The sequence below is a fragment of the Boleophthalmus pectinirostris genome, unplaced genomic scaffold (assembly GCF_026225935.1).
Source record: "Boleophthalmus pectinirostris isolate CB_2022bp ecotype Guang Dong unplaced genomic scaffold, ASM2622593v1 HiC_scaffold_17, whole genome shotgun sequence".
NCBI lineage: Eukaryota > Metazoa > Chordata > Actinopteri > Gobiiformes > Gobiidae > Boleophthalmus > Boleophthalmus pectinirostris.
Window position 1 is genome coordinate 15100044 of NW_026571115.1, and position 24598 is coordinate 15124641.

Sequence of the window (24598 nt, forward strand, 5' to 3'; positions counted from 1 at the left end):
CCTCTGCTTTGTTAAACAATATAGGCTATGGCCCCTGCACTATTGAGACTTTAAATAGCTGCTGGGCCAAGTGCAAAACAAAGTTCTGTTAAAATGAAATAAGAATTAAAGTTAACAAATAAATAGGCTACTGTATAATTAACATGTACCCAATCAAGAAACTGATAAAGCATTTAGATTGCCATTGGCCTATATTATGCACCACAGGGCTCTGATTATGCTGTTTGATTAGAGGATCATATGCATATTGTTTAAACATAACAAACGGTGAACACTTCCATCAACATTTTTGATTTGATAGAGTCAAACAGTGACATCTGGTGGCCAGTGACTGAGCAAGCGCCATGGCAGCATAGGTTTGTATTTGAGCTTTCTGTGAAGGTTCTGTGGGGTAAAAAAAAAAAAAAAAATGTTTAAAAAATATATAAATGCTCTTTTATTAGTTAAGTTGTCCATGTTGATTGAATTGTGGAAGTATGACTCAAACCACACGATTATTATACTTAGATCTTCTGCCATCTGGTGGTCAAATGCACAACAGCTTTTTATGTGGTTTAAAATAAAGTAAAATAAAAATAAAACATACTTGTGCCTGCTCCCTTTTTTATCTATATTCAAAAAATAATAATATTTTAGCAGTAACATTAATATTTATTTTTTAAATAATTTAACTATTTGTGCAAACCCTTTGTAATGTAGTTACATGTCTATACAGTAGGAGGCGACGTGGTCCCATTTGCGCCACACTTGTTCATAGAAGGAGTGACCTGGCTCCTCTAAACATGAATGATTCTTCTCACTAAACAGGATAAATGTATTTTATTTACACTCACAGGAATGATCTAAACCCCCTCATATAATAACACACGTGAGTTACATTCTCTGTTCATTCATTTGTTGTTCCTGAGGACGTATTAGAGCTGTTAGCGATAATTTTAAGTTTGCAATGCTAAAGTACATAGCGTTCTGGTTAGCTTATGTTGTTAGCCTATTAGGTAGTATGAACTACCCGCTGTTTTGTTGGAGCTGTAAAGATGAGACAGAGGTGTTTATTGGTATATTTTTATGCCTGTTTTGTGTTAACGGTTCTACGTTATATTTTAATTTTCCATGCTGATGCATTTTTTATTTTTTTTTTTGTTGTCAGATGTGCTTCTAAATAACAATGAATCGCCCAAAGCCAGCAAATATCAGACGGCCAAGTGCTGCCAAGCCATCAGGTAAGTTAAATTTCCGTTTTTTTTTATTTTTCTTAATTAAAAAGTGAAAATAACGATAATGGATCTAAATACAACGTTGTGATAGCTATGTTGTAAGCCAAAGTTTAAGGATTCAGTTGAATTACATTAAGTTGGGTAATTATTATTAAGGATGTGGTAAGATCTAGCCAGATAAAATTGTCACAGTATTGTGGACTCGTGGAGAATGACATGATCTCTTGCCATTTGTTTATATTTGACTTGGACATGTAAAAAGAGTTAAGTGTTCAGTGCTGGTGAATAAGAGGTTTTACATTTTAATATTAGCATATCTTTTAATAAGCTGTAGTTTAAAATGCTGTCCTACAAGGGTAGAAAATAAATCAAAATATAAATCAAAATGTGTGAGGCTAAGATTTTCAACTTATACGCGCAACAAATCTATTATATAATATATGAAAATTGTGTATTGTCTTGTGGAAAGTGTATCTCCTCCCATCCCTTGCACTTATTGTCCCTATTTGTCTGTCATGTCAAATCACTTGTTTCCAAGGTCATCCACCTCCAGGAGACTTCATTGCTCTGGGCTCAAAGACTCAGGGAGGAGAGCCCAAAGCCCCGGCTGTGCTCCTCAAACCAGCAGCGGCCGGTTTACCCACTGACCGCAAGAGGGAGCCCCCCTCCTCTCTGCCATCCTCCTCCAGTTTGTCCAGTCTCACCAAACGCCCCAAACTCTCCACCACCCCTCCAGTCAGTGCCCTGGGACGCCTTGCTGATGTTGCTGCAGTGGACAAGAGAGCAATATCACCCTCAATCAAAGAACCATCAGTTATTCCTATTGAAGGTTGGTGATAGTGTATATTTCAAGATACAAAAATGTTTGCTTCATATAGAGGTGGGAAGGCTGATACAATTAAATAAGGGTATAAACCTGTATTGTCTGTATTTGTGTGTGGGTAATTTTACAGACCTTTGTCTAATAATTAATTTAAAGCTAAAACATTTAAACATAAAAAACACATTTATGTTGGTTTGACATGATATCATCTGAATATTTTTCATCAGGCTCCTCAAAAAAGGTAGATAGAGTAGAGAGCAGTCAGTGTTTTTATCTAGTATGCACTTTTTTCTGTATTAGTGTCCCCTTCACTGCTCTTGGATGAGATTGAGGCTGCGGAGTCAGAGGGAAATGATGACCGCATCGAGGGACTGTTGTGTGGAGCTGTCAAACAGCTGAAAATGAACAGAGCCAAACCTGACATTACACTGTATCTCAGTCTGATGTTCCTTGCCAAAATCAAACCCAATGTTTTTGCTACAGAAGGAATTATAGAGGTAGGAATTTTTAAAAAAAAATGAAGATTTATTTCTTCAATATCCGCTTGAATATTTTTTGTATTCTTTTGTGCTTTTCTTATTCTAAGGCTTTATGCAGTCTTTTACGCCGTGATGCTTCTATTAACTTCAAAGCAAAAGGAAATAGTCTTGTGTCTGTACTTGCTTGTAATCTGCTTATGGCCGCTTATGAGGAGGATGAAAACTGGCCTGAGATCTTTGTAAAAGTAAGTAGTGGTATTAGCAGGAATATTAGTACGGGTAGGGGTAATAATAGGGGATAAAATTTGTATTTTCAGGTATACATTGAGGACTCTCTGGGAGAAAGGATCTGGGTGGACAGCTCTCACTGTAAAACATTTGTTGACAACATACAAACAGCTTTTGGCACCAAGATGCCCCCAAAGAGCATGTTATTGCAGGCGGATACAGGGAGGACTCCTGGAGATCTCAGTGCAGGTTAAATACAATATTATTAATATTATTTGTTGTCATATGTTTAATTACGAGATAAGTTATGTTAATAAATTTGCTTTCTTTTAGGGAGCAGTCCACACCCCTCTACCCCAGATGAGGATGACAGTCAGACGGAATTGCTGATTGCAGAAGAGAAACTCAGCCCCGAGGATGAAGGGCAGGTCATGGCCAGGTGTAAAACTGTATTCATATACTAATATATATTCTGTGAAAAATAAATTAACCTTTTTTTTTTTTGGTCCTACAATGGAGCTATTCCAGTATTGGATCACAGAGTACAAGAGCAGCAGAGGAATAATAATATACAATGAAAAATAGAGATAAATTATGATTTAAAAATAGACAAGAATATAAAAAAGAATAAGAAAGTCTTAATAGTGTTAAGATACAAAAGGCCATCAAAATATTAAAATAGAACACCGTGCAATTAGAGTAAAAGCATGCAAAACTATTATGTACAATATGTGGCTATATTTATACAGCAGCATTTGGACATGAAAATAAATACATAATAATAAAATGGGGATAGTTTGAAATCCTAATTCAGGAAGTATGGTCTGTTATTGTAGGTATGATGACCTGGCAGAGAGCGTGGAAGACTATGTGCTTGACGTACTTAGAGATCAACTGAACCGGAGACAGCCCATGGACAATGTGTCCCGTAACCTGCTGCGTCTGCTCACAGCCACATGTGGATACAAAGAGGCCCGGCTCATGGCTGTGCAGAGACTGGAAATGTGGCTACAAAATCCAAAGGTCTGTAATACATCCTCTGTTATTTTAAATGGCAGAAATGGTTCTCTTGTTTTCTAATTGTGATAAAAGAAATCTAAATAAAATTAACCTTTACCATAGAGGGAGCTAGCTAGATGTAATCTTATAGAATATAGCTGGAAGAAACTTTATTGATCTACAAGGGAAACTACTTGGACACAGTAGCTCACACATCACAATATATTATAATAACAAAGAGAAAAAATATAAATGCTATTAATACATTCTAAATAAGTAGCAAAAATGGCAAGAAACTGGTGTTAAATAAGGCATAATTACATATATATACATCTATATTTACAAGTGTTGAAATACAGTAATACAAATGTATCTATCGCAGCTATATGCAAGAGGTTACAAACCTTTAACGTCAAGATTTTATGCACTTGCAAACCCATAGGCATTTTTTTGTGGCTCATTTATACTTTTTAGATGCACCACACTTTTTCACAAATATAAAACATATTTGTACAAGTTTAATCCAATTTACATGCCATTTTTTGTGTACAGGTAACCCGCCCGGCACAGGACCTTCTCATGTCCCTGTGTATGAACTGTAACACACATGGTGCAGATGACATGGAGGTCATTTCCAATTTAATCAAGATCCGCCTCAAGCCCAAAGTTCTTCTGAACCACTACATGCTCTGTGTCAGGTGCGTACACTCACACTCCAGTTACACTTGTTTATTTTCAATGTCTAAATTTTTGTATTAACATTTTTTCATAGGGAACTTTTAAATGCTAATAAAGACAACCTTGGCACTATGGTCAAACTGGTGATTTTCAATGAGTTGTCCAATGCCAGAAATCCCAACAATATGCAAGTACTCCACACAGTTTTACAGCACAGTCCAGAGCAGGCTCCAAAGGTACCTTAAGTTTTACTTTCATGAATTTGAAAACATAATAAATTTAAATCTTTAACTTTCTATTGTCATTTTTTCTTTTTTAGTTTTTAGCTATGGTGTTCCAGGACTTGCTAACTAATAAAGACGATTACTTACGTGCCTCCAGAGCATTGTTGAGAGAAATAATCAAACAAACCAAGCATGAGATTAACTTTCAGTCATTCTGTTTTGGTTTAATGCAAGAAAGAAAAGAGGCCAGCTATGTGGACATGGAATTTAAAGTAGGTTATAATCTAAATAAAATTAACCAAGGTCGGTAGGTTTTCTCACTAACTTTATGTTTGCTCACTTCTAGGAGCGTTTTGTTATCCAAGTTACTGATTTACTGACGGTGTCCATGATGCTTGGAATAACGGCTCAAGTAAAAGAAGCAGGAATTGCATGGGACAAAGGAGAGAAAAAGAGTAAGGGTTTGTTTAAAAGTAACTTAATTTTGCATTATACTGCTTGCATTTAATTAAAGGGCCCATATTACCCTATTTTTTGATATATATATATATATATATATATATATATATATATATTATATATGTATATATATACATTATTGTTTCCTCATCAAAACAGACCTGAAGATGTGCTTTGTTTCATTCACACATTCACATGTTTAACACACAAATCCTGAATATTATGCTGAGTTTTTCTCAGACAGAAAACTCTCTGCCTTGTGATGTCATGTGTCAGGAAGTATGCCACTGTATTTTTTAAATCCATATATCTTCACTAGAATCATTTGGATGATTTCAGACCTGGAATTGCCTCCACTGAACAAAAGTTGAAAGGTAGCTGTTAACTTGAAATCTACTACTTCATCACAAGGTGGAACAGAGCATTTTAAGCTTTGGAGATATAGACAGAATAATTAGGGTTACTCAAACATGTGTGAACAACATTCTAACATGACTTAAAGATCTCAAGAGTAAATTTTGCATAATAGATTACCTTTAATATTACATTCATTGTATTTTGATAGATTTGGAGGTCTTGAGATCATTTCAGAATCAAATAGCTGCCATCCAAAGAGATGCCGTGTGGTGGCTTCACACTGTAGTTCCTACAATCAGCAAAGTTGGACCAAAAGACTATGTCCACTGGTCAGTAATACTCTTGATGTTATGAAATCAAATAACATTGGGCAACTTTATAATATTATTTGCTAAATTAATTTCTTTTTTTTTACATCTAGCCTCCATAAAGTGCTTTTCACAGAGCAACCTGAAACATATTACAAGTGGGACAACTGGCCTCCTGAGAGTGACAGGAAGTAAGCGTGTTTGCCCTAGTACTTAGAGATTACATAGCCCTGCTGTGAAGTAAATTGTATGTTCACTAAGAGGATATATTTGTTCCTGTATTTTCCAGTTTCTTCCTTCGTCTGTGCTCTGAGGTGCCACTGCTTGAGGACACTCTGATGCGTATCCTCGTGATCGGCCTGTCCCGGGACCTGCCCCTGGGTCCAGCTGATGCCATGGAGCTGGCAGATCACCTTGTAAAAAGGGCGGCAGGGGTCCAGTCTGATGGTAGGCACAGCTGGGGATATGACCAAAGATGCGTCATAATAACTTTTCCTCGTATTGATTTCAATTTTGTGGTTAATAATAATAATAATTTTAATAGTGTTTATGAACATAAACTTGGGTGGGGCTGTCAAAAAATGATACCCAGATACTAATCATTACTGCAAGAAGCACATAAGTAGGACAGACTTGGACTTTTGAATGATTTTCATCTGTATCACATCCATAGACTGTATATATAAATGAACATAGCTAACTCGCTAGCTGCTCCATCCCAAATAGAAAGTGTTCATGGGGGCTCCATTAACTCTAAAATTGTCACCCCTTTCCCTGTAACCACTGCAGTGAGCCTTGTCATTTTCATCTTAAAAAGTTTGTATTAACCTGCATGATCCTGGTGTTTTCATTTTACTATTTATGTACATAAATAAATTCCTATTCCTTATATGGACCTGGATCCAAATTTGCTCCTATAACTGCTAGCCTTGAGTTGCTGTGAGCTTCATTTGACTGGAGCCAAGCACTATGGGTTACGTCACACTCTTTTAGTCCATTTCTTTATACGGTCGATGATCAGAACTAGTATGAGACCAGACTTGATAAACTGCTATTATTTTGAGTTGAGCCTTTAATAAGTACTGAAATGTCAGTATTGTGACAGTATGAATACTGACCAGACTTAACAAAGGAATACTCTCTACTCTCATTCATTCTTGCATACTTTTCCCCCAAAAGTCCAACCACTGCTCCAAACCACTTGCTTTTATTACCACAGAATTTCCAGCTGAATCAATCACAAACCAATTTTAATTAGATTAATTGCACACCTTGATGTGGTGGTGTGTGAAAGCTCCACAGCTGTTTAAACTCACTGCTCTGGTTGTATATATTCGCCGCTGGCAGTGTATTTGGACGTCTCATAAACACGTGTTTCTAAGTTAAACTGATTCCGTTAAGTGCCATCTTTTGTTTACATACCAGTAAAATGAAGTCACCCTAACAAAGGGAATACAAGAATAGGTTGTATATTTCTATTCATTTTGTAAGAGGTGACCGTATTTGTTGTTAAACAGATCTGGAGGTCCTGAAAGTGGAGAGGATCCAACTCATTGATGCAGTGCTCAACCTGTGTACATACCACCACCCAGAGAACATTCAGCTGCCTGCCGGGTACGTCATCTGGTTTAGCAGCCTTTTAAAAGCTACATAGCTTTAAATTAATAACTTATAATAACAAAATTACTCTTGTTTATAGGTATCAGCCACCAAACCTTGCCATTTCAACACTGTACTGGAAGGCATGGCTATTGTTGCTTGTTGTGGCTGCTTTCAATCCACAAAAAATAGGTAAAACAAGTCTCCGTGCACACTGCAAGAATGTGTGTTTTTTTCAAAATGTAAAAAAATGATGAACACCTGAAATTGAAGTTTATGTGGAACAATAATATACAAACAATATATCTGTGCTAAGGCAAACAAACTTTACTTAACTACATGGGAAAAAAGTTACTTCAAAGGTGCACTGTGCAACTTTTTTGGGAGATGGTCCACCACTTGCTTGACAGTTTTTTTTCTGGAATGTTCTAGAGTATGGCATGACAAGTAGGCCACAGCCAAGTGGCAGGTAAGATCTGTGGAGAAGTGTGCCCCATCACTGTAATAATGAATGTTTTTGCAACACTTTTGAAAAATAAATGCTCATAGTTGAATAAATAAAAGATATATTTTTTTAATGCCATACTGTGGAATATCCCAGGCAAAGCAATAACATCACCATAGAGACAAGCAGATGGCGAATCCTCCACCAGAAAAGATACACAGTGCACCTTTTAAGTACGTTTTAAAGTTTATATTTGATCCCTCTAGGTCTGGCTGCCTGGGACGGTTATCCTACCCTGAAAATGCTCATGGAGATGGTGATGACAAAGTGAGTAGATTTAAATCATATTTAAATCACATCAGTTTGCCCCAGGGCAGCTGTGGCTACAACAGCTTACCACCACCGGGTATGGAGCTATTGAATAATAATCTGTAAAGCGTCTTTGTGACATATGTCTGTGAAAAGTGCTATATAAATAAAAACTTTTTACAAAATCTTAAAGTTGAATGAGTGACTAATATTCTTTTACTTCCTCAGTAACTACACCTACCCTCCGTGCACTGTGGCGGATGAAGACACCAAGACTGAGATGATCAACAGAGAGCTGCAGATCTCTCAGAGGGAGAAGCAGGAGATTCTGGCCTTCGAGAGTCATTTGGCTGCTGCCTCCACCAAACAGACCATCACGGAGAACAACAGCCTGCTCCTGTCTCAGCTGACCAGCCTCGACCCACAGTATGAGAACTAGCTGTTGCTGTAGTACTCTTTATGTTAAGTCTGTTAAAGGCCCCTACAGTGAAAAAACATAAAAAGGAGAAATGGTTTATTGTTTATGGTTTGCTGCAATCCACACTTATTCCTCAATTCCATAAGCATTTCATTGCATTGAGTTTATAAGAGCTTTTCTCATGGTTTAGATGCCAGAGCAGCACTCCTAACAACAGCTACCATGGTAACAGCTCACCTCTGTTACTTCCTGGTTCACAGGCTATAAATGCATTGTAATTTGTAAGGCATATGGAGACAGCACATTGCACTTATTGTAGATGTATTGTAAAATATTTTACAATTACAATTGTACAAATATATTGAAAAATTTAAAAAGATTTTTACAATATATATGTAATGAAATAAAACAAGTTTTACTTAAATACATGTGGGAAAAAACTGTTACAGCCACTTCAGAACTTTAAAGCTTTACTCTGGTGTGTTCAGGGGTCCTCCTCGAAGACCGCCACCTCAGGTGCAGGAGCAGGTCAAAACCCTGAACCAGTCTCTTCGTCTTGGACATCTTCTGTGTCGCAGCCGCAGCCCAGACTTCCTTCTCAACATCATACAGAGACAGGTAAGGGTTTAATTATTTATATATCTAAGAAAGGTCAGCACTGCAGCATTTAACCATTTCCAAACAACATATTATGGTCTTTGAATGGTGAAATTTACTTAAAATGGCGCCAATAAACAGACGCCACAAATAGCATTTTTTAAAACAAATTGCTTTATACAATGAAAGTCATACAACTAATAAGAACCATTAAAAACTAAAATCATTACTAATGATTCGATAAAATGAACAATAGAAAAATGTGTTACAATAGAAACGCATCCTTTATAAATCTTCATTATTTTACATCTAAAATGAACAAAAGGCCTGATCATTTGATCTCTGGCAGAAAGAAAACGTCTACGCTAAATTTCCGGTTTCCGTCAAAAACGAAAATATACTTAAAATACATCAATACAAAACTGGTCTTGGATATTGGTGCAGATATTGAACATTTTGATGGATTGGTTCAAAGATATTGGTTCAGTCGATATTCCATGTGGGTCTATAAATTAATAAGACAATTGGAGCCAAATAAGATACTTGAAGCCAAAGTATTAACCTCGGTATCAGAACAGAAAAGGCTGGATTGTGCATCCTTACCTAAAATACCACAAAGGAAAATATAAATGTTCTATTTATGTGTGTTTAATGTGGTAAACTTTCTTCCCTTTTACTTTGTGTTGATACATTCATGTCCAACCTCTCCAGGCCTCCTCTCAGTCCATGCCGTGGTTGGCAGACTTGGTTCAGTCGAGTGAAGGGTCTCTGGACGTGCTCCCTGTGCAGTGTCTGTGCGAGTTCCTCCTTCACGACGCCGCAGATGACACTTTAATGGCCGACGATGATGACGAAGGAGAGAGCAAAGAGCAGAAGGCCAAGAAGAGACAAGTAAGCCAACTGTACACAACGCCCAACCAGCTATTCACATTTTAATTATCATTTATAGACTTTCTTTGTATGCTAATGTGTTAATCGTGTTTACCGCTTTTTGCAATTGAGTGTAAAATAGAATCAAGTGAGTCATTACTAATCCCACGTTTTTAATTTGCTGCTAGAGGCAACAAAAGCAGCGGCAGTTATTGGGACGGTTGCAGGATCTACTGTTAGGACCCAAAGCTGATGAGCAGACAACGTGTGAAGTGCTGGACTACTTCCTGCGTCGCCTCAGCTCCTCTCAGGTGGCCTCACGGGTGCTGGCAATGAAGGTACAAAAACACACAACACTACAATGTCTACAGCTAATTTAAAAAAAAAAAACACCAGGGTTTGTTTTTTTTCTTCATATTGATCAATCATGGTTTTCAATTACATTTTTTCTCTGTAAAAACACATTAAAATTAGGCTTGGAACACGCACTGCGCATACTTTTTAAATAAACCTCAGCTTAAACATCAAATGAGTGCTCTCCAATCTGGTGACATTCTCAATTTATTCCTCAAGTCTGAACCACGTACCAAACAAGAGACTTTTTACTGCAAAGGATTGGCAAATGGACCATGTTGATTAAAACCAAGGCGTATCATAGTGATCTCCAAACAATCTGATCAGTTTGTTTTACTTGTAATACTGTCACACCCTCTACTCTGATGATGCTCATTTTAAATTAAAAGAATCTATGTGGTAGAGACAATGTTTGAAAGAACCTTCGAATTTTTGGGTTAGAATTGGGTCCACAAATTTGCCATACTAATCTTGTGGCTTGAACATCTTTCAAATATGTCACCACTTTTTAAAGTTACAGTGAAAAAATAATTTCACCCTGCTTCCACTTTGAGTGATGCTGAAAGAGTCACACCTGTATTACTGTTACTTCACCTTGGCTCAACCTATTATAAATGTACGACACATGTTTTAGGGTTTATCACTGGTGCTGAGTGAGGGGGCTTTAAAAGGATGGAGAGGAGCGGGACCAGCCCATGGAGGAGGACTCCACAGACGCTGAGCTGCTGCCCTCTTACCAGTGGCTGCTCCAGGATCTACCCAAACTCCCGCTGTTTGACACTGTCCGGGCAATGACATCTACCGCCCTACAACAGGTCACACATTATTACCATATTTTACTTTCACTTTTGATATTTCAGTTGACTTCCTGTCAATAACAAGATTTTTATTTCCATAGGCAATTCACATGGAGACAGACCCACAGACGATCAGTGCGTATCTCATCTATCTGTCCCAGCATGCTCCTATAGAAGAGCAAGCTGCTCATAATGACTTGGCCTTGGTAATTATATTTTTGTTTTGAGTAGAACTTTCTGTAAATGTAAATTTGAGATTGACAGTTTTACCGTTTCTGTTCAGGATGTGGCTCGACTGATTGTGGAACGTTCAACCATCATGAACAGTCTGTTCTCCAGACACTCCTGCAGACCCGAGTCAGATGCTGTGCTCAATGCTTTCCTCACCATTTTCTCAACCTACATCAAGAGGATGAGGAAGACTAAAGAGGGAGAGGACCTGTACAGCTGGGTGAGTGTCCCCTCTGGATTCCCCCTCCAGATGGTAAAAATGTTAAAACTTTGCTTTATCATGTTTTTGTTTTGTTTTGGGGTTTTTTTTAACGATTTTTATAATCTGTGTTTTGTCTCTTTTCAGTCGGAGTCTCAGGATCAGGTGTTTCTGCGCTGGACCACAGGGGAGACGGCGACGATGCACATTCTTGTAGTTCACGCTATGGTGATCTTGCTGACTTTGGGGCCGCCTAAAGGTATTTGTCCTGGTATTTCTTATGTTTTCTGTCATATTAGACACAGACTAATCTTTGTTTCTTTTCTTAGGGGAGAGTGACTTCTTCGCTCTTCTGGATATCTGGTTTCCGGATAAAAAGCCTTTGCCGACAGCGTTCCTGGTGGACACATCTGAGGAGGCCCTGCTGCTCCCAGATTGGTTAAAACTGAGGATGATTCGGTCAGAGGTTTCTCGACTTGTGGATGCAGGTAATAAAACATTTTAAACTTCACTTCACAATAAAGACATGACTCAAATGTAACTCTTGTGTTTGTTTAGCTTTACAGGACCTAGAGCCTCAGCAGCTACTGCTGTTTGTGCAGTCCTTTGGCATCCCAGTGTCCAGTATGAGCAAACTACTACAGTATCTGGACCAGGCTGTGTCACATGACCCACAGAGCCTGGAGCAGAACATCATGGACAAACGTGGGTGTCTGCTATTTGTGTTTTTTCTCCTCTAAAATTATACATGTTTTAACATGTCTTTTATGTTGCCGTAGACTACATGGCCCACCTGGTGGAGGTGCAACATGAGCGAGGGGCCACTGGGGGGCACACTTTCCATTCGTTGCTGAGCTCCTCTCTGCCTCCACGCAGAGGTGGGTATTTTATTTTGGCTGAGAATCACATCAGAATAAATGGAGCTTTTTTCATAAACTATTTTCTGATAGATTCCTCTGAAGCGAGTAAAGCCAAAGTGACAGTGGAGCAGGCCCCCAGCTCTGTGAAGATGAGAGCTGCCTCTCAGCTCAACATTGGCCCCGAGGATGATCTCACTGGTATACTGCTCCAGGTAAAGATCATTTAATGTATTAATAGAATGGATTATAATTCATTTACTTTGATAGTCGTATGGATAATACATAATTTAGTGTGATAATAGTATGTATAATAAATAATACAAACAAACCAAGTGACTGCTTTTTTGTTGCAGATCTTCCCGTTGAAGGTGGATGCTCGCTGGCACGGTCCCCCTCCCTCTCAGCTCTCTCTGTCTCTGCAGCAGGCTCTGGCCAAAGAGCTGATGAGGGCCAAGAAGGGCCAGGTCCAACAGGGAGGACTGGCCTTCTGCCTCCTACAGGCCATTGCAGCTCTGGTCTCCTCGGCTCACGCTGGACCTATAGTCCTGTCCATGCACCGGAGCCACGCCCTCTCCTGTCCACTCATGAGACAACTGCATCTCTACCAGGTACAGCTGAAGGATAAAATTTGTGTGTGTTTGGAAATATGAACTGTTTTTTTGTTTGTTTTTTGTTTTTGTTTGTCCAGCGCCTTGTGCCCCAGGACGTTGCCTTCTCCACCCTGTTTCTTAAAGTCATTGTTGAGCTGTTGATCTGGTTGGACAACCCCACTATCGAGCCAGGACCACTCAAGTCTCTGCTCAAATCTTTTGCTGGACAGAATTCTCACAAACACATGCACTCTGACAGTCAGTATCACTCATTATTATTTCTGTATTTGTGTAACTAAAATCTATGCTCATGTATCTACGTGTTGTGCCTTCTCTTGTAGTTCGAACAGGCTTCCTGCATCTTGCCGAGGCTTTGGCTTATCAAAGGGAAACTGAAGTTCCAGTCAGAGCGATCATTGCAATGCTAAAGGCTGGAGAGCGATTTAATGCAGAGACTGAACTTGTTGGCAAAGGTATAAATATTGAACTTGCTCAAGTAGTTAACAGAAATGAACAAACAAATCTTATTTTTTTGGTTTAAACAAAATAAGATTTCCATTGACATTTTTCCATTTTTATTTTTATATAAAATTACAATAAAGTTACTCTACACCTTATGAATATGAAGCATTTTTATTCTACTGTATATCTGCTTTTTCTCAGTGCTAAAAGGCCTGATGGAGGTGAAGTCGCCGTACTTGGAGGAGCTGCTGTCTCTGCTGATGGCTGCTAGCACACAGGGGGGCACCGCGGGGCCCGTTGCCATGGTGATCTCCTTGTTGCTTCAGGAAAGTGAGGAGCGAGCCGTGAAAAAGGAGCCCGACTCCAACAAGTGAGCGTCGCAATTCTATTTCCCTCTCAAGTCATGCACGGAGCGGGTTTTATTTGACACAACTAAATGACAAACATGGCTGCCTGTGACAAAAATAACAAAACGCTGCTTCATGTCGCCTGCCTTGTACCGCGATTGGATTTGCTTCAGAAAGGTTTAATTGGTTTTGGAGTTTTACCTTGGCTTCTCAGATTGGTTTGCTGTGAAAATCAATGGTTTCTCTCCGTTTTGAATTTACTGCAACTCTGGGGCCCTGGCATTCGTCTTGTAAAAGTTATATACCGTACAACTGCAGAGGGAATCAATGAACTGATTTAACATACTGGTTTGAACAAAGTTTTCTGCTCTGAAACTATCTGTCAGCATCCCTTAGTCTACCTTGTAACATTTCCCAGTACCACAATACATACAATTTAAACATATATAAACATATTTCTAATAATCTACTTGTTTGTTTATGAAGTTGTGATGTATAAAGTCTGGTCTGAACTCGGGGCTGCTGGTGGACTGGCTGGAGCATCTGGATCCTGAGGTGACATCAGTTTGTCCAGATCTTCAACAGAAACTGCTCTTTTCTCTCAACAAGGTACATATCGTTTCTTCTTATTTATTTTATAATGACTTCTAGAGCTGCATAATCTGTCACAAATGGATCAATGTCTCAGGATAAATAAATGAATTATTGGAATTACAAGATAAAATGTAACGGATGCAGTGTTTATCAACTAACGGAAATGTTCAGAATTATTATTAATCTCTGCTTTTATCAGCTCAAATATAATAGTGACTGTAGCTCAGTTGCCTTTGTCCACTGACCCAGACATCGACGGTTCAAACTCCATATATACTGTTGTTGTGTCCTTGTGCTAGACACTTAATCTGCCAAGAATCCTATGTCTGTGTGTATGAATATATGAGTGAATGGTTATATCCTTTTAAAGGTCTAGTGAATGTAGAAACTGGCTATCTAAATATTTGTTTCCATCAAGCTAAAGATTAAATAAACTTGGCGGAAAATTGTAAGTAGTAATCATAGTCACACAGTCATTCTACTAGTCATTAACATTAACAACATCTATTTTATTTCTTTTTTTTTTTCTCAAAATATTGTGCTGTCCTTTTTTCACATTCATGCTTTTTTTCCCATCCCAGGTCCGGGGTAGTCCAGCCTACAGGCCGTATCTTCTGGCTCTGCTCACTCATCAGTCCAACTGGTGCACCCTCCTGCAGTGCATCAGCGCTCTACTGGGGAAGCAGCGAGACCACAAGTACACGCCTCTTTAAAGCCTTTCCCAGCTATTGTCTTAAATCATAAAGTAGATTAACATAATTCCTAATACATAATTCAGTATTAATTTTTCCTGTCTTAATGAGATTTCAGATTAAGATAATGTCTTTATGGAGGATTATATTAATATTTAATCATTTTGCAGACTGGACCCATCTTCAGCTCTGGATTTTCTCTGGGCTTGCAGTCACATCCCACGTATTTGGCAAGGACGTGACCAGAAGATTCCTGAAGTATGTTCAAATTTTCAAAAAAGCTAATTGTATAATATTGTACTGTTTAATTTAAAGGGGCACTGTGTAACTTATTGGTTGGGGTCAGTCATCTGCTTGTTTCTATGGCTATGCCATTGCTCTGCCTGGAAGGTTCCACATTATGACATTAAAAAGCTCTACCTTACATTTATTCAATTACAGGTGGTTTTATAGCTTTAAAACACCTAAAAGAATCAAAAAACAGGCATACTGACTGCAATCGGGTTGCCTCTCCACAGATCTGACCTGTAACTTGGTCAACTTTGTTCCTCATGAAGAGATAGTAAGGTTTAATGTCATACTGTGAAACATTCCAGACAAACCAATAACATCTCCATGAAGAAAAGCATTTCACCGATCCTCCACCAGAAAAGTTACACAATGCACCTTTAACTGTGTTGTTATTTCTGCAGAAGAAAACAGAGAAGTTTGTGCTGCAGCTGAGTGCGGAGGAGCTGATCAGTCTGGTGGAGTTGATCCTGGCTGAGTCTGAGTTGAGCAGTCACAGCATGTCCCATAAAGACATACAGACCTCAAACTCCCTGCTCCAGTCCCGCCTGCCTCTGCTCCACTCCTACTGCAACGGAGAGGTGGACAACATCAAACAGGTGGCAGAGTACCTCATCAGCTGCACCAAGAAACAAGAGGACAGGTGCGCTTTTGTTCAAATGACATCACAACTATTGACCAATCTTATTTAATACAGATAAGGGTTAAGGTCAATGTGTTTTTATTCGTACACTTGGGAAAATTTAGTTTTCAGTGATCAATAGGTATCAGACATGCATCAGGATACACACAGTCAATTAATCCAGACAAAAGATCAGAGCCTATCAGGTGTGGTAACTTCAAGTGAGATGAGGGGACAGTTGATATTAAAATTCTCGTTTAAATACAGTGAGTTCTTGGGTTTAGTCACTAATAGAAATTAACATGTTGTAACAAATGTAAAAATTGTGAATTTACTTTTTGGATATTTTATGGAAATATACAATGTCTTAAATCAATTGAGAAAACCTGCCCCCCCCATCTGGTTATCGGACATCATCACATTGTAGTACCTGAACACCACCCATGCACCTGCACCACTGCATCTGGAGCTGTTTATTTTCCTTCTATATCTAACTGCTGGTTTTTGTACTGTGAAAACATACATTATAGGGCGATTACATATTTGTCAGAGGGTTATTTCAGTTCTCATCTCATGTACTTTGCTGCACAGTATTGTTCAGTCTAATTAGCACAAATATTGGCCCCTGTATATGGCGCACTGATAAAAGTGCACTACATCGCAGCAGATTTTCCTGTGAGCGCAGATGAACTTTTCCGACTCGTCTGTCAGCCACAATGCCGTGGACCAGGGAGAACTCGATAATTAGGTCTATTGGTGTGAAATTAAAAGCAGCCGAAGTGGTCTTTGCTGTGATCTCTTTAAAAGCTCAGTGTATTATAATGAATCCGAGCGGATTAGGCCGCGGCTCTAAACTTGCCTGTGTTGTGAATTCCTGCTCTGACTTAGCTGTCAGAGATCAGGGTGCAACTCTTTGTGGAGGCAAACCCTGCTTTCATGAATATGTCTCTCGTTATTAAACCGCTTTAATGAGGAAACTTTGGCCAAGGTCAAGCAAAATTAGCTTCTGTATTACTGTATTTTAAGTACAGCTAAGCTTTCTGGTAGAATGGTTGCTAGTGAAAATGTAACAGGATAAAAACATGTTGGAAGTAAAGGCTTTTGGCCTTGTGGTGAATAAACATACTCATATGGCTTTCTTGGTGGCTAAGGCTTGTCAGATAAGATGGTGTTTACTCCAATTACACACTCTCCATTTAAAGGCAGCGCTTTGCTCTCCATCAAGGTCACTCTGATGTACTAATGCACAACTGTAATCACTGCTTTGGTTTGTACAAGGTGCAGAATATTAGGCATCAAGAGCCTTAGTCAGTAAGAGGATTTCCAATGATGAGTTGAAGGCCTTTTAATATAAATGCATAGACTCTAGTGAATGCTCAGTTATACCCTAGTGTAGATTGTACCAAGTGTTGTTTTTTTTAAATATTGTTTATATATTTGTTTGTTTTCAACAGTGAAATGAGCCAGCGATGTCAAAACTTGTTGCTGCAGATTTACCTGCACTTCCCAGAGGTGATCCAGCATGTGAGTCTGCCTGAGGGCACATTTAGCAGTGGAGGAGCAGCCGACGGCAGCAGCTGCAAGGTACAAATACATAGAGATGATCATGTGTTTATGTGATTAAAGAAGAAATATTATGCTTTTTGTTAAACATACATAATCATATAATCATTATTCTACATCATTATCGCATCATTATTTTACAGTTTGTTCGTTATAAACCGGAACATTGACCTAAATCTGCTTAATATTAGAAAAAGATTCAATGGCAGAACTTCAGAAGTGATCAGCCTGCCTCCCCTGTAGTGTCATTTCACTGTAACTGGAAGTGAATTTTAATACACATGTTTTCATAGTTGTAACATTTGACATTTTGAACCCTTACACGTATGATCTGCACCCTGAATTTTTGGAATAATCACAATTAAGGACGGAGCAGTGGGCCGAGATAAATAACAGACATTTTCAGAGCACTCAAGCCTCGAATGTAGGACAATACAGGATTACCCAAACATGCATGAATTAATCAAAATACAACTCGGGGTCAGCTAGTGATGAATGAACACTGTTTATAAAAGTAAATTTTGCATAATATGTCCTATTTAAACAGGTTTTAAAATCTCTCTTTCTCAGCTTGATGTTTTGGTCCATCGTTTGGTGACACTGCTCGCAGACATCGGAGACTCCAAATCTGCAGAAGGACGTGTTTCTGATGCTAACCTCGCATGTAGGAAACTGGCAGTATCACACCCAGTGCTTCTGCTCAGGTAAATACAATAGAGCTATTGTTTAAAATTGAATACAATGATTAAACCACCCATACTACGTCATTTTTTGATCTATATATAAAGAAAACACAGGTATGTTTTGAAGAGGTAACAGCATTACAACATGGCTTAAAGCTCACAAGAGTCAATTTTGTGTAATACACGCCCTTTAAACCCTTTGACCTTTAACCTCTTCTTCCTCCAGACACCTGCCAATGATCGCTGGTCTGTTGCACGGCCGCATTCACCTGAACATTCATGAGTTTCGACAGCAAAACCACATGATGTTCTTCAGTAATGTGCTTGCCATCCTGGAGCTACTGCAGCCTCTAGTTTTCCACAGTGACCACCAGAGGGCGCTTCAAGACTGTCTCCTGTCATTCATGAAAGTTCTTCAGGTTGGTTTTTCTTTCATACACAAACTATTATGTTAACTATTATATTTTGGTGCATTATTAAGTAATTTTAATTGTCGTCTCTAAATGTGATTTTTCAGAACTTCCAGAGGTCCCGTTTACCACTGGTCTTTATTAACAAGTTTCTACAGTTCACTCAAAAATACATTACCCATGATGCCTCTGCAGCCATTCCCTATCTACAGAAACACTCAAACATATTACAGTAAGTTTTCAAGACAATGCTGCAAAAAGTTAAAGAACCACTGTGTTACTTTTCTGCTGGGGAGGGTCTGCCACCTTCTTGTCTCCTTGGAGATGTTATTGCTTTGTTTTTCATTATATTATTTTTTTCTTGCATTAGTTAATTTCAAGTATTAACTTGAAACTGTGCATTCTCACTGTGGACGGGGTTACCTTTCCACAGATCTGAACTGTAACTTGCCTGGTGAGATGTTATTGCTTTGTATTTCCTACATTTAAGTCTTGCACGTAATCAATTCATCAAAATCAAGTGTTAATATAGCAAAGAAATACCTTGAAAAATTTGTATTCTTTCTTTTGTGAATGCCACTCCATAGCAAAACCATTACATACTGCATCTTTAAATGAGTTCTTAGAGAATTTCCCAACTACTAATAAATTTTTTTTTTATTTTCCTATTTTACAGAAGCTTAAGTGCAGAAAACCCAGATCTGGTTCAGCTCAAATCTCTCTTAGCAGGTTTGACTTTACCTGTAAAAAGCTCTTCAGCGGAGGTCTCAGCGGAGGAGCGCGATGGTGAGAACAGTCATTTTAGACACATGTATTTTTATTAAAGATTCTGTATTTGAACAAAATGGATACCTTTTTCACAGATGATGTAGCAGCCGGATCCTTGCCCCTAGTGAACATTTCTGCTTCAGTGTCGATAAGTCAAGCAGATTTGACAAGGTACCTGAAGAAAATGTCAAGAGGAGAAGCAGTGGAAGGTAACTATTATTATTCAGGAACATACTTAAAGGTGCACTGTGCATTTTTTTTTAGTGGAGGGTCTTCTACCTGCCTGTCTCCATGGAGATATTATTGCTTTTCTTGGAATTTTCCATGGTATGACTTTAAACCTTTCCATGCCGGATTTATTCATTACAGGGGTTTCTATTGTTCAAAAATACAATAATTCCTTCTGCGAATAGGGGCGACTCTCCACAGATCTGAACTGTAATGTAGTGTAGTGCTGTAACCTGCTTGTCTCTAGGGGTGTGCAAAAATATCGGAATATCAATATATCGTATCGTTTAATGTGATGATACAGTATCAATATCGTGGGCTACTGTATCGATATATCACCAAGAGTATTTTTATGTGTGTTTTACTAAATTATTTTGTTACAGAGCTACAGTTTTGTTGCTTGTGGAGTGAAAGGAAACTAATTTATGCAACACATTTGACATTTTGACACTGTTTTGAGGATTCAAATGTTTGTGTTTCATATGAACTTTGCACAAAAAGTGGTTTAACAAAGACTTTTAGTATCACAGACATGATTTAGCCTTTATTTTTATTGAACTGTATTGAATCGATTTGAAATATATCGTATTGAATCGAAAGTTCACTGTATCGAGATATGTATTGTATCGTGGCCTGTGTATCGAGGTATGTATCTTATCGGCAACTTCTTAATGATACCCAGCCCTACTTGTCTCCCATGTGATAGGTAGGTTTAATCTTTACTGTGGAACATTCTATATAGAGGATTGAGCCATCAGGTGGTGGACGCCTTCACTGGAAATGTTACTCAGTGCATCTTTTAATCAAATGACATCTGCTCCGGTGGTGATAGAAACCACTGTGTTACCAAGCACTATTTATGTAAGTGTAGAGGATTAATGGAACATTGAATTTATGTATTTGCTTAATTTTCTTCATTTTGCTTCTGAAATTGTTACAATAAATCCATTTTTTTTTTTTTTTTATGTTTATTGTGAACTTCTTAATCACGTATTATTAACTGATCAAATATAGCTAATCATATAAAATATTTAGGTACTCCCCAAAACATGTAGCCTAGAAACTTTACACAGATTGTGGAGCTCAAAAGTGACCGCCTGCCCCCCGGTTCCAGAACTAAATTTCTCATTCATTTAATTTAATTAATATTAAACGTTTGAAAGCTTGCTCAGGGCTAAAATGCTATGTGGTAACTACAAGACCTATAATTTTATTTAAAATCTGTTTCTGAAACTTTATAAAAGTTATTTTAAAGGTTAGCCTCTGTAATGTCTTTGAACTCTTAATATTTGATGGTTTTTTTTTTAAGTTTATGGGAAAAAAATAATGGAAAATTAGGTGGTCACTGCTGATTTTAGATTTGTTTGCATTCATAAAATTAACAAAAAGATTACATAAATGGTACCAAATTCATTCTAGCCGCACTTAAATGACTAATTTTACCCTTTGTGTGCTTGTCTGTAGATGTGTTGGAAGTGTTGACAGAAGTGGATGAGAAGTCGAGGAGGAGCCCGGAGATCGTACAGTACTTCATAGTGAGTCATAAATACTAATGTGTAAATCGTGGCATTGTGCTTGGTATTGTCGATGTAACAGTTTGTACTTTGGTTCATAGAGTGATCTGCAGAGGCTCATGGCATCGTCAGAGGAACTGTGTCGAAACATGGCATTCAGTCTAGCTCTGCGCTGTATCCAGAACAATCCCAGGTGACTTCATGTGCTTTTAAATCTCACAAAGTATTGTATCGTGTCAGTGTTTTTGTTAGATGTAAAATATGTTGGTAAATGAGTGATTTAATAATAGAGTTACTCATGTTTATAGTAGCAAAAATACATTTTGTCATACCATTAGCTGAGTTTGAGTTTGGCTTCTCAAAAGGCCCTTACGAATGAATCTGGTAATTTTATGTTTTTTTCTTTGTTGCAGCTTGGGCACTGACTTCCTTCCCACTTTCATGTACTGTTTGGGCAGCGGTAACTTTGATGTGATCCAGACTGCGCTCAGAAACCTCCCTGAATACGTGCTCCTCTGTCAAGGTAAGTCACACCTGCTCAGCTGTTTAGTGAAAGGTTGAATAATTATTGAAATGTTAAAGTGAATGTGACAAGAACTTTTCCCCTCTCCAGAACATGCGGACATCCTGCTCCACAAAGCATTTTTAGTGGGCATCTACGGACAAATAGACACAAGCTCGATGATTTCGGAGTCTATGAAGGTTCTGCACATGGAAGCCACAACATAACTTAGAATCTTTAAAAAAGATCATTGCAAATGAAATGTTTTTTAGCTCTGCATTTCCCATAGGTTACTGATACATGTGTATTTACAGGGCTGGGCAAAAATAAAAAAATATAAAATTTATCGTATTAATCCCATGAGTTCCTATGATTAATCATGATTAATCACATGTTATATGTAAAACCAATTAATGAATTAAAAAGTGGTGTATAGCGTTGTGCAAACAGCATTTCTTTATACAGGAGCAGGGCACTAGTCTGTAAAGTCCATGTGCAGTTTCAGTGCAGTTTGTCAGTTCCAATTTTTTTTTATGTTTCTGAACAAAGCAAGTTGCTAAGGCATACAAGAATAATATGAGTATTATTATCATTATTATTATTAAGAATGTGATTGCTGGCACAGACTTCTCGCAGAAAAAAAGTGAGATCCAGGGTGGGGAGATGCGACGAAGAGCGATCGACCGTGTGGTGGTGCCCCCGCAAGCACTTGGTGCCCTATGTGCTTTGTGTAATGTGCGTGTGCGGAGTGATGGCTCTGACACATTGCATCTCACGTGGTTGGCCGAAGCCTCGCTCCATTCGTTTCATTGAATGAATTGCCAGCATCAACAGAGTGTGTTGCATTTAGATGATATTTCAGACTGGTCAAACTCTGGTGATAAAACAATTGAGTGTTGCAATGTTACAAAAATGACTTTGACTGTGTCGACTGTGCTGTCTGGAAGAACTTTAAAATGAAAATGGCCATGTAAAAGTTCCTTACCCTTATCCCGCTTTCTTTCTCTCAGTTTTCTATGAGCGCCGCAGCAGTAAGCAATTCTAGGCTCGCTTGTGGAGGTCTTTTTCAAAATAAAAGCCAGTGAACAACAGACGTTTACAATAAAAATAAATAAATAAAAACTGCGTTAAGGGGAGAAAAATAATTGTTGGTGATGATGAATTAATTAGTTAATGCAAAAATAACGCATTAATGTGCCCGGCCCTAGTATTTACATTAGTGGTGTAATACAGCAAGTGGCCTTTGATAATTTGCTGACTAGTAAAGCTGCTATATCTAAATATACAAAAATAAAAATTTTACAATTTGTTAATTTTCTGTTGTCTCGACTCATTCAAGAATACTCAGTTATAAAACATGGTAAAATCCAAGTCAAAATTGGAGATCTATACCCACCAGTTAGAAATAAATAAAATAGTAGTGTTGAAAATACTTTTTTGCTTTGGAATGCAAGCATTCAGTTTTGTGTTACTACATTTTGAATTTATTCTTTAATTTGTAAGAAGACAATTTTCCACATAAACCAATTATTACCTTTCACTTTTACCTATTTCAAAGATAGGAAAAAGTGGTGCCAGGTTTGTGGACTTCCATTTTATTCCAGTAATTTGTAGTCCTGATAAAGGGGAGCAGCTGTCATCGGGGCCAGCTCTTCACTCGGGTGTTGCAGACAAATTAAAGGCACAATGTGCACGCTGCAATGGAAACTGCTTTGGCGTGAAAGTGTGAGTTGTTTTGCCCAGTGCCTCTGACTTCATCTGAAAACCTCTTGATGGAGTCAAAAGAACAGGTTAAACAATGTAGAGGCACGCCGCTAAACTAAGGAAGTGCATGTCGCCATTGGTGGCAAACTAAGCATGGCAGTAATTGTTCAATCACAGACTAAAGGCAGCTTTGAAGACCTGATGTGGGTCTGACTTTTAAGTGTGGAGAGTAGCAGGGTTTGGTTACATGGACAAACTGTGTGTGTGAAAGAGGAGGGGGGTCTTATAGCTGGGAGAGGCTACAGGACATGTCCACACCAGCAGGTAATCTGACATTCAGGAGGATAGATGGCTGTACAAGAATATTTCAAACAACATTATTGTGTCTTAAGGCAGCACAAAAGTTTGTGTTTGTAAATGAGAAAAAGCTTTCAAAAATAAACACGAATAAAGATGAAATCAATAAATCTTTAAAAAGATACAAGTTTGTCCCCCGTATTTGAGCCATCCTTCATCATGTGCATGTTTTTCGGTGGGGAGGAATCGAAGCAACTGGAGGAAATTACAATAACATGGGAAGGAACATGCAGACATGCAAGAGTACAAGCAACCTTGCAGCCTTTTACCTAAACAATTCATGGTGGGTTAGGTTAGTATTGTTATAAGGAAAGTTTTGGTGCCTCGGATCAAGTTTATCATTGTCAGTGTCCAAGGTATATCCTCCAACCCCAATCAATGTCAACAATATCCATACATGGAATAGGAATATACTAGTATTTCAAGAAGTTATATGCAGAACTCCAAATATTTTCTTTTCTGGTGTGCATTATTTTCACATACTCCATATGTGTATTTAACATCTTTTTCTTCTGCTCGGTTCCTGTGTAAAAGTGTAAATTGCACCTGTCTGGTTTCCTATAACCAGCTGAAAGCTGTGTTTATGGTTTATCAATCACTGGTGCACAGGCCTCTGCAGAGCGGCTCTTGGTGCGGCGCCAGAGTCTGATTGGCTGAGCAGCAGTGAGGCGTGACCGGGCTGAGTGACGGCTAACGAGGAGGGAGGGGCAAAAAGAGCACCACTCATCGTCCTGATGGAGGTTCTGATAAGACAGAGATCACTTTATTTGTCAGCTGACAATGTCAAGTGTGAGCTTCATCTTTGGGCAATGCTGGACTACTGTGC

At 38.4% G+C, this 24598-nt stretch overlaps 1 protein-coding gene across 1 annotated transcript; it reads left to right on the forward strand.

The window, feature by feature from the left end:
• Positions 1 to 742: 742 nt before the first annotated feature.
• Positions 743 to 23024, forward strand: ints1 (integrator complex subunit 1). The gene is given in 49 exon segments (XM_055152648.1): positions 743 to 868; positions 1148 to 1220; positions 1753 to 2043; positions 2338 to 2534; positions 2624 to 2761; positions 2834 to 2993; positions 3078 to 3183; positions 3581 to 3767; positions 4296 to 4441; positions 4516 to 4657; positions 4741 to 4917; positions 4992 to 5100; positions 5670 to 5790; positions 5883 to 5960; positions 6059 to 6216; positions 7287 to 7383; positions 7469 to 7560; positions 8080 to 8140; positions 8351 to 8548; positions 9029 to 9158; positions 9849 to 10028; positions 10196 to 10345; positions 10996 to 11028; positions 11030 to 11176; positions 11260 to 11364; positions 11442 to 11609; positions 11736 to 11847; positions 11918 to 12076; positions 12147 to 12293; positions 12368 to 12466; positions 12539 to 12660; positions 12802 to 13056; positions 13137 to 13296; positions 13380 to 13511; positions 13702 to 13874; positions 14334 to 14456; positions 15023 to 15138; positions 15304 to 15391; positions 15826 to 16064; positions 17498 to 17627; positions 18177 to 18310; positions 18516 to 18708; positions 18807 to 18931; positions 19376 to 19485; positions 19563 to 19676; positions 21160 to 21230; positions 21311 to 21402; positions 21623 to 21732; positions 21823 to 23024. Coding segments are annotated over 48 exon segments (6546 nt in total). The 5' UTR covers positions 743 to 868; positions 1148 to 1165; the 3' UTR covers positions 21939 to 23024.
• The last annotated feature ends 1574 nt before the right edge of the window (positions 23025 to 24598 follow it).